Raw genomic sequence first — 10,943 nt, forward strand, 5'->3', positions numbered from 1 at the left:
GGTTTATTTTCTTTGATCATTTGTTTATTTTCTTTTGTGTTATGGAGCAGGAGTACAGTTCGTCCTAACTGCTATCAGAACACAGATGCTGTGAACATGTAATTTTTTTATATTAACAGATAAATGGGTAAAAGAAAAAAAAAGGGCAATCTTCAAACAGAAAAAGAAATCTGAGAAATTCAAAGGCAAATGAAAACACAAAAAGACAGTAAAAGTTTTCAGCTGTAACTACAGTGGTTTTTTAATACAGTCAAACTTTTTATATAAATGGCACACATATTGTTGCTATTGTTATTTTTTTTACAGTACATACCTTTACAAATTACTTTTTTTTATTAATAAAATGGCAATATTTTAAGTTCAGTGAACTGTTTGAATTTTGCAGGCTTTATTTTAAGGGCAAATTTAAGGCATTTTTAAGGCTCATTTTAAAAGGGCCCGGCTTAACATTGCTAGAATGCAGCTGTCGCTAATGCTAAAAATATAATCTGTTTTATATCATTTTCATATAAATACAAATATGTAAAATATAGACTTTCTTTTAATCAAGCTTTGTTTTAAGTGCATTTTGTTCTCGGCTGTTTACTTTGGTTCTACAGAACAAATTTTACTTCATACAAACTTTCTCCTTTTAGTAAAAAAAAACAAAAAAAAAAACATCCAATTATGCATCAGTTGAGGCCATTCAATTTTGGGAATGTATTATAGGAAGGAGTCATCAGAAGGTGGAGCATAGGAGAATCCCAAGAAGGCGTCATCAGCCTCCATAACACTGGCATTGACAACGGAATGGCTTTGAGTCCAGCAGATGGAATTGGGAACATTCTCCTCAGTGAATTCTGGATCAAAGTTTGAGATATCGCAGCAAGAGGTCTGCAAAAACAAAGTAGGACATAAAAAAACACTGATCAAATTACCAGTAATGACTGTATAAGGCTGTGAAGACTAGCAGGGTCCTTCTTATCACAGGGTTCAGTTCTTCAGGAAAACAGGAGTTTAAATGGCCTATACAATTCTATTCTTCAGCCTTTTATAGGAAACAATATCCACTTATATGATAATACATTTTTTGGCAGACAAAAGTATTTGTAAAAAATTAAAAATTGGTTATTTTCCTAAGCTTTTTTCCAAACAGTAAGTAAGACGACTCAGTCTCTGAGAAACCACCTTTCTCTCCCTGTGGGTGCTGCCCATTTAATTCGCAATGTTGCATGTTTTGAAACATGTTTTTTTTCATGTTTTGAACGCTCAAAAATTGATTTTGCATGGTATATGCACTTTAACGTCCCGTTAAAGGACAGAATCATGTCTCCGAAAATTGTTTTAAAATTCCATGCAACTATATATTTTGCTCATTTAAATACAGCACACTATTTTTTCTTGTTTATAAAGAGATGATAATAGTTCAGACTGTCTTTGCTTTAAAGATCTTGGTTATAATAGTTTTTTATTTTAATTATATATATTGTATTTTGGACATTTGTTCAGTATACATTCAAAGTACTGAATAACTACAAAGACATTTATATAAAAAATAGGTAATTAGATAAGGCACAGCATATTCATTCTTGTAAGTTTGGGTGAAAAAGTCTAATGTAGTTTCATCAACGACAAAAAAAAAGAAATATTTACCACGTTGGGTATGAATGGAGGAGGAATTTTTTTCTGTACAAGATCATCCCAGTTAATGGAAGAAAAGAAGTTGTGTACTTTGATCTCATTCTGAAAACATAAAAAATAAATAAATCAGAACATACATTTTTACTGAAAGAAACTAGGAACATTTTATAAAAGCAGCTGATGTCTGATTTTATGGAAGAAATAACACAATATACGCACAACAGCCACCAGAGGGAGCCGCACATCAACAAGTCTCCAATTGTAGAAAGTGAAAATGCATTACATAAATTAATAAATTAAACAAATTAAAAAGCAGACATACAAAGTCACCATTGGAGCCCAGCCTTTGTGTGCCGTCTTTCTCCAACAGACCCTGAAGTAGAGACCAGGCTGTGCTGGATGCACCAGGACGCATCGCCAGCGGTTTATGGAGGATGTTGTCATACATCTCATGCGTGTCTCTGCTATAGAATGGAGGCTGGGACAGAGGAAAAATAGAAGCACCTTAGTGTGACTGATGAAATATTTACTGCAGCCAGATTTTCTTCTTTAAATATTTAAGGAAAAGCAGATAGAAGGTCAAACTCACCAGGCCAAACAGCATTTCGTACAGCACTGATCCCAGACACCACCAGTCCACTGTATTATCATAAGGGTGCTTCTTCAGGACCTCCGGAGCCAAGTACTGTTCAACACATGCGCACCAACACAAAGATATTTTAATGTAAATGTATTTACGAGTTGGATCATAAAAAAATGACCACTTGAGATGTAGCATTTAAAAAAAAAACTTACCTCTGGGGTTCCACAAAATGTAGTTGTGGTATCTGTTTGAGAAATACCTTCTTTGCATAATCCAAAGTCTGTTAAGACGATGTGTCCCTTAAGAAAGGAAACAGATGATTGCAGACAACTTTTGCCACACAAGCAGCTTCAAGTGTCAATTGTTTCTAGGAATGCTGGCTGCATTGCAGCTGAGTGAGTTCTGTTCACTAGTCTTGTGTGATGCGCACAAGACAAACTGCCTGGACTCAACCAAGTCACATTTTACACAGCCAGAACAGAAAATTAAACTGGGGTTACAAAGAAGGTAAGTTGAGAGTAAAACATAATCCAGAGCTACATTAACACCACACCATCCGTGTCTGATGTCGGAGGGAGTTTAGCACTCACCTCATGGTCAAGAAGAATATTTTCTGGCTTCAAGTCCCTGCAAGAGAAGTCTTTATTTTAAACTTTTGACTCTGGTCAGACATTTCTTGATTAAAGGCTTTCCTTGTATAACCTAACTTACAATATGGATTATGGTAAAAAACTAACCAGTAAAATTTACCTGTAAACAATTTTGAGAGAATGCAAGTACCCCAGAGCACTTGCCATTTCAGCAATGTAGAATCTTGCTCTGGGTTCTGGAAAAGTCCGCTCTTTTTGAAGATGGAAAAAAAGCTGAAAAGAAAACAATTCCAGGAAGTTTTCTTTAATCTGTAAACCTTTCAATAAAAAAATGGATTCAAATGATTAAATGTGAAGGTTGTTTCACTTTTCTCTTTCTGTGGTCATGTTTTGTAGATTGCATTGGTCATTCTCACAATCAAAGTCTCAAAGGAAATAAAACTCACGGCCAATCTCAATAATTGAAAATACTTTGGTTTATAAAGACCCACTTTGATGAAAATTGTGTTTTTAACGTGATCTTTTGGCATTTTTCTCACAATGGAGGACATGTATTAAGAAAATTAAACTTAAAATTGCATTTCTGTATTTTTTTTCTATTTCATGCGCTCGTAGATGACTAGATTGTCTCGTCTGAGCTGGAATCTGGCTAAAAACTCTATAGCTGGATAGCTCCAATATTGCTTACCATTTCTGCTGCATCTGTAATCTTAGGCTGGAGGTGTGAGGGGCTGTAAACTAGCGCGAGAGCTAGCTTATGGGTGGCAGGAAGGGGGAGTGTGGTTACTTCGTGACAATGGTCCCACTCATAACTCAAAAGGTAATGTTTAATGAACCACTGGTGCTCTGTGGTAATTATGTCCTAGGATTTTGGCTGAAAGCAGCATAATTATAACTAAAAGACCACTGGGAATGCTTTGAATGTAGATCAAAAGATGATCAAAGTATGTCTTTAATGGTTTTACGTTAGTTCAAAGCCCATCTTCTGTAATGACATTGAGTGTTACTGTATTTCACAACTCTTGATTTTGTAAGTCATCACTACATGATCACATTATTCACAAAAATGAAACCACTCACTTCTCCACCGTTGACGAAATCCAAGACAAAGTATAACTTGTCTGTGGTCTGAAACGAATAATGAAGCCCAACCAGGAAGGGGTGTTTAACATTCTTCACCAGCACATTACGCTCTGCCATGATGTGCTTTTGCTGAGCAAGGGAATCATGTTTAAAAATAAGCACTTCTGCACACATTAGCATGTCAAAATGTGTCAAAGATAGTTACCTCTTTTCGGTTGAGAATGACCTTTTTCTGTAAGACCTTGATTGCATAAAACTTTCCATCGTGCTTTCGTTTTGCAAGGAAAACCTGTATTGTGGAGAAAACATGCCACGTCAATCAAACACGCGGGTAACCATAGCTATTCCCTATGTGAATCTCACTTCTGCTGTGAAGACGGCACATGCAGAACTAAAACTTGTGACATTTCCAGCGGAAAATTCCACATTTCAAAACGTTTAGTTGACAGCAAGCTCAGACAGTTATCTCCAAGGCAAACTGTTAATAAGTAAATGACAACATTTATAGTTTAATAAACCCATTTTCCAACGCTGTCATCATCCAGTCTATACATACCTTCCCAAAGCTCCCTTTTCCTATAACTTTTAAGAAGTCAAAATCTGTTGGCTTCGCTCTAAAAAAAACATTACAGAAAGGGAAATGTTGACTACTTTAAATGTTGATTTAAAAGATAACTTTGATGAATAAACTCACTGTGGGTTTCCAGAGGGTCCCAAATTAATGTCCCTGGAGGTAGAACTGTTCTGTAAAGCAGTGGACAAGCCGAATAAAATGTTATTGCTGCAAAATTCTGCAAATATAAGCAGCACAATACAGTAAGATACATCATGACGTTCTTTAGGCTTCATCTGAATCCACAAACACAGTAGAAATGACCGGTTTAACACATTATAAACAATATATCAGTGGAAATAACGGATGCAGTGACGACTTACTTTGTCATCTTCATCCTCAGAGGCGTCTGCTAAATGCTGTCGTTTATCCATTTGCAGGAAAGATTTCACGTCTGGACTGTTAAATGTAGAAGTGAGAGTGCAAAATAAAAAAATGTGAAACGTTTCTATATATATATATATGCATTAAAAACAACACTTACTGGTTGCAGAGCTGAGGATGTGAAACGAGCCGCTTGATGAACTCATGCAAGCCTGCCCGTCTTTGCTGGATGAACTCTGTTGGAAAGATGGACAAGTGAGCATAGAAACCTTTCAGAAAATCTTTGCTTTGGTTAGAATGTAAAAAAACGCTCCGACCTGGGTCAAAATTATCCCCAAATATCCTCTTCGCAGGGATTTTTAAGTTCATAGATGGAAACTGTTTCCTTAACTATGTTAAGAATGAGAAAGACACATAAAAAGTTGCATATACATTAAAAAAAGGAGTTACAAATGAATTCAATCAAGAAAAATGAGTAAGCAACTGAAATGCTACTACGTGTTTACGTTTATTGAATCACTCACTGTGTTGTAGAGCTTATCAAACTCTGCATACCGCCTGAAGACAAACCATTCATGCTGTCCAACAGACACCAGCACTTTGTAAACCTAAAAAAAGATAAGCTTTCATTGAGCTCCTTTGAAAGACTGATAAGGTTAAAAAGCATTAAGGTTGTATGCATCACAGGAAAATAACGATGAGTCCATAAACGCACCGTGTATCTCTTCTTCTTATCCCTCTGCTCATTGTGGCAGGGTATACTGACGCTGGGCAGACTGGATCGCTCCTCCATCTCGGCATGTGACAGCATTCAAAGGAGCAAAGACATACGTCCGGAGTCCTGCAGGAGAAGGCTTCAATTACGCAACTGTCCACGTTCCATAATAGGCCGCTGCTGAAAACAGAAAAGGAAAAGAATGACTTTTTCTCCAGATCAGTAGGATGAGACTTCCATCTGCATATTCAAAACATGAGATTGTTGCAGTGAAAGCTATTTCTGAGCTCACAGTGGAAGAAGACAAAGAGAGTAACTCTGTATCCTGTTCATGAGGATTTGTTTATGCATGAAAAGGAGCATAATTGTGTGTCCTCAGATGTTCATTCTAAAGTTTCTTTGCTGAACAAAGGCTGGAAGATCAACAAAAGGTTTTGTGGAAAGTGGCTGTAGACAATCAAGCCCACTCACACTTAAATACACACATTGATTGTGTGTTTAGAACATCCAAAAATACATGACAGGAAGCTTGGTTGGATTACGGTCATCGACTATATGAGAACTGGATCGAGTGAGTGTGATGTCACCCGTAGAAAATGGCTTACTTCCAGTTCCAACTAATTGAAGTCAATTCAGTTGCTGTTTTTTGGCAATATGGATGCCACCATGTTGGAGCCAGACATCGTCAGTAAGCAGTGATTGGTCCGAGTCAGAGTTTCTATGGAAAACACCCTCTCCAATAAGGAGTGAGCTTGTTGGAAATTCCCAGTTCATTTCTGACTTGAACTTTATTTTAAGTCGAAGCTCTAAGTCTAAGCTGTGCTCATGTTGGAACATGCTTGAGCTTTGTTCATTTTGATGTGCTCTGTGAAAATCATCACTCAGCTCTTGGCGTTATGAATATTAATTCAACACGAGGTAATAATGGCACAGCGTGGAACATAATGGACCCTTCAGTGAGAGCCATCAAGCAACAACAGAGCTGATAGCAGTGATGGACCTTTCAGCAGAAAGGTTTCACACACACATTTCAGTGTTTTGTTGTCAAATGTGAAGGGCCCTTCAGGATGAAGCCTTGCATGGAGGTCGTTTTTCTGAAAAAAAAAGCAGATATTTTGATGGATCAGCGAGCTGAAACATGACATCAGGCGGCCTCTATCCTACAGGGAACCAGTTTACTCGCTCAGTCTAGCATCACATTCACAGCTTAAGCAATAAATAACCTATTAATATTAAGAAAGCATATACGTTAGCTTAGTGCTGCTTTCTAAATTCCTGCACCTCCTAAAAAAGAATCATCACCTACATGGATTCACCTCATACTCACTCCTTTCTCCAGCATACAAATACTTAAACCTCCTCACTCAGTCAATGTTTGCTCAGACATTGCATAAAAGCATTTCTTCTAGTATTTTCCTCACGTTGAGCCAGTTATTGTTCTCTAAAAACTGCTATGCTTCATTATTATTTTAAACATCTCGTGTCCAGCCTCCCCTGATGTTAATCTCTTATTTTTACTGTAACAAAACCCGACACTGTAAAGCATCTCCTCACTGGGGGTTGCATAATGTCAGCTTTGCAACAAAGATCTTTGTCTGCTGCTCTGAGTCGTCCATTGTTTGAGGTTGGTGATGTCAGCTTCAGTTTGTTTAGTAGTTTTTTTATTTATTTATTTTTTTTAATCTCAACAGTCTCCCTGCTGTTTGCTCAGAGCACATGGACATCCTGCTTTGTGTCCACTTTCTCTGCCTGATTTTTGATCTTCAGCGCATCCTGGAGGGAGATGTCATTCCGCTCACGTTTGGGATAAGGCAACTGCAAAAGAGCGTCCCTCTTTAAAATGCATGTAGGCAGTCAGCGTCCCTTCACCCCCCGGTGTCTGGGTTAAAGTTTGCTAGTTTGTTTTCATCCAAAGTCACAAAGTCAAGCCACAAGGTCACCTGTAGCAAAAAAAAGCACCTAAAAATGTAACTTTTAGATTTTTACCTTGACATGTCAGAGCTCAAGTCAATGTGTATGTCTGTTACAATTGAAGTGATCCTCTGTAAATGAGCATTTCCTGGTTTCCTATTTTCATATGCTGGTACACACAATCCCAGAGAAGTCGCACATCTGCTCCTGCTTTTACGCTGAAATGAACCTGGATGCCACTGGGTAGGACCCACTTTTGAACATTCCTCAAATATTTTCCCTTAAGGGCAAGATTTCCAGCAACCATGTTGTGAAACTTACATTTTCTGCACGTTACTTCCCCCACGGATGGAACGCTGTAGTTAACCGCACCCACAAAGACATTGTCGAGTTTATTATGATGACTTAAACAAACCCTGGAAGCCAGAATGACTATGAAAAAGGAGAGTATTTAAAGGAGGCTTGCGGTATTCACATTCTCCCCATACTGCAGTTTACGTCTAGCATGTTCGGCGTTCACAGCAAGATGAGCTCAACTGGATTTAACTTGTACTGACAGGGAGGAGTAAGACGGGCGATTGCACACGATCCAAAAATGCTCGTCAGTGAATATCCTTCATAGACTTCTTTGTATTCTGTTAAAGTGGCTTTATAGCACATATGTCAAGATATCCATGTGTGAAGACAAAGCAAAATGACACAGGAAATCCAACACTAAAGATCAGCCAGGCAGACAAAAAAAAAGAAGAATGGAAGGCATGAAGCCTGTAGGGTCAGGTGATAACCATTTCTAAACCTTCAATGACAACACTAAAAAAAAAAAGATCCTGCACAAACATTTCAGATATTCATTGCACCTGGGGTTCTTAAAAAGTGGCATTACAATTAAAATGCAACAGATCTTTAATCGAGAAGATGCATTCCTTTAAAGACCTGCTCCAATAATATGTTTGATCTATTGTAAAAGCACTCAGTAGTCTTTTAATTATGATTAGTCCCAAAAACCTGTGTCGTTTCATGGACGTAGTTTCTGCAGAACTGCAGTAGTTCATAAGAAATTCCTCTCTGAATTGTGGCTGGTATGGCGTGAAGTCAGCCATGACCCTTACCATCATCCATGTGTGTACATGCTCTCCCGCTAGCTTACAGCCCTTCACATCCCCAACCACACAATACCGGTGCAACGAAAACAGTGAGCAATATTGGAGCTATCCAGCCATACAGTTTTGAGCCAGATGCCTGCTTGGACGAGGAAAACAAAGACGTGGATCTGGTCGTCTGCAAGGGGATTGCACCGGAATTGAGCAGGATGGGGAACCGAATGTAGTTTGTCCTTACCAACAAAAACAAGCTTTTTCAAACTGTATTTTTTCACCACGATTTGGATAAAGAAATACTCAGAAATGCTGTTTTAAACTTAATTTTCTTTATATATGTCCTCCATCATCAAATGTTACAAGGACATGTTAAAAAACACGATTTTCATTGGTGTGGGAATTTAAAAGTCTGATCAGCACGAACTCAGTCAACCAGGATGAGAGCAGCTGACCTCAGCTTTTAACCAAATCCGTTCTCTAACCTGAAGTGATCCAGACCAAACAAACTGACATAAACACACAGACTTCCCTATTGAAAACTGTCCATCAGGTTCTGCACAAATGACAACTTACTTTTTATTTTTATTTTTTTAGCAAGTTTGACTACTATTGCAATGTGAGACTCTTGCAGAAGCTTTGGTTGGAATTATTCATTTAGAAAAAATGTTGGAATGTCCACTCCTTAGCAGCATTTCTTTTCCCTTTCATTTTGTGTCTCAGTGGTAGTTTTTCAGCTCAACATCATTCTCTATTTAGTTTTAGATAGGACATTAGTTTGTATTTAGCCAAGCAAACATTTTAGTTGGTATTAAAATTGTTTAATTTATCCTGAGAAGGTTCACAGCTGGACTGAGACGGACCACATGGAATATAAGAAACGCTGCCAAGTGTGAATTAATCCTTCAGGCTTAAAATAAGCAGGACGTTGTTGGCATTTTATGAAAGCTTATTGACACCAAACCACCTGTGGAACTAGGAGGACTAAGTCACTAAAAACTTCCACATCCCACCAGAAAACAAGGAAGTCCCTAAAAAAAACACACGTCTATTATCAGTAAAGATGTGCTTTAAAAAGCAGAAAAAATAACAAAAAATAGACCGCAAAGGTCACTATTTCACAGATGAACCGAAACCCAAGGTGCTGACTCATTAGAACAGACCCAAACACAGTCCTTACATGCAGCCTTCTCCTTTACTTTTTTAGAACAGTCTACTAAATTTACAGGGATTCCCAACCCAAACTGTGTGGGCAGCGCCAAGGGCACAATTTTAAAAAGAAAAAAAAGGGTCACGTGACACAATTAAAGTAGGGAAAAACGATCTTGAAGAGGAAGGAGGGGCCTCAAACGGTAAATAATAGTAGTAAATAGATCTATCACTACCATAACAAGCACACACGTGAAAACTATACACTACATTAACGTAAACAATTGGCGTTTCTAAATAAGCTAACTAGCTTCCCTTACTTTTAATGCAGTTTTTTTAAACGCCAAATTCTCTCAACGTCGAGAAAGTTTCGTAAATAAATCACGGCGAGTTATCTTAGAATAATTGACAACAGTTGGGGTTCTATTTTGAAATACACCTCTTGTTGCTACAAATTAGCTAGCCGGCGGGACGCCAGCAATCACTGACAAAGGTAGCCGTTAAGGTGAACATCACGTACCTTACTGTATTTTGATTCTGCCAATGCCAGCCATCAATAATTTTCGCGGCTCCGGTGAGGGTGGTTTTCGTTTGGGTTATTTAACCGTCATTCCAGCCATCCTCATCCGGTCCCCGTCAGACCGAACGTTGGGAAAGTTCTCCACCTGATCGCTGTAGTCTCGTCGCTGACACACGACAAAAGCAGGAAACATCGGTCTTTCCTTACCATAGAAAGTTCCAATGAATTTGTCACGGGACCACAAAGTCTGCATCCACCGCACATCCCCGGCGATGTGGACTTCCGATACAGATTTTCAAAATAAAACGAAACGTCCCAATTTACCTTTGATATGATCAGATGAGCGGTGGAAATACTGTTCACATTGAATAAAACATGCTGGTTTCTGCAAGAGTATCCGACTTAAATACAAACTATTGCTTCTAACTGATGCTCGACAATGTTTACACCAATACAACAATATTGGAGGAAAATGTTTCACAAAACACCTTATTATTTAATAGTGATCACCTTAATCAGATTGCTTATTCATTACAAAAATATTGTGAGGTAAGTTATTGTGTTGTGTTGTGACCCTTCTGGGCCACCGTAAATAATAATAATAATACAGTTTACATATATTTCACAAACTATAAACCTCAATTTAAAAATAGGTATGCCTAAATCAAATAATTATTCAATGAGTTTTTAACAAGTGTAACATTTGAGTGTAAGTCCTAATAGAGAAAGCAATTAATGATG

At 38.0% G+C, this 10,943-nt stretch overlaps 1 protein-coding gene across 5 annotated transcripts; it reads right to left on the reverse strand.

Annotated features, from left to right (window-relative positions):
- Window positions 1-2: 2 nt before the first annotated feature.
- Window positions 3-10,478, reverse strand: sgk3 (serum/glucocorticoid regulated kinase family member 3). 5 transcript variants are annotated; one of them, XM_020712565.1, is made up of 18 exons: window positions 10,203-10,403; window positions 6,556-6,622; window positions 5,529-5,708; window positions 5,338-5,421; window positions 5,131-5,203; window positions 4,974-5,049; window positions 4,813-4,888; window positions 4,571-4,620; window positions 4,433-4,490; window positions 4,082-4,165; window positions 3,874-4,005; window positions 2,954-3,066; window positions 2,794-2,830; window positions 2,416-2,502; window positions 2,210-2,305; window positions 1,943-2,098; window positions 1,633-1,722; window positions 3-873 (listed from the first exon to the last, which is right to left on the reverse strand). In XM_020712565.1, exons 3-18 carry the CDS (start codon window positions 5,622-5,624, stop codon window positions 703-705), a joined length of 1,479 nt encoding a protein of 492 aa, XP_020568224.1. In that variant the 5' UTR covers window positions 5,625-5,708; window positions 6,556-6,622; window positions 10,203-10,403; the 3' UTR covers window positions 3-702. The 5 variants fall into 5 exon arrangements, with proteins under 5 accessions (XP_020568224.1, XP_004081084.1, XP_020568222.1 ...); XM_004081036.3 differs by lacking the exon at window positions 6,556-6,622 and having other exon boundaries at window positions 10,203-10,478; XM_020712563.2 differs by lacking the exons at window positions 6,556-6,622; window positions 10,203-10,403 and adding an exon at window positions 10,410-10,471.
- Between the last annotated feature and the right edge of the window lie 465 nt (window positions 10,479-10,943).

This window comes from Oryzias latipes, chromosome 20 (assembly GCF_002234675.1).
Source record: "Oryzias latipes chromosome 20, ASM223467v1".
Taxonomy (NCBI): domain Eukaryota; kingdom Metazoa; phylum Chordata; class Actinopteri; order Beloniformes; family Adrianichthyidae; genus Oryzias; species Oryzias latipes.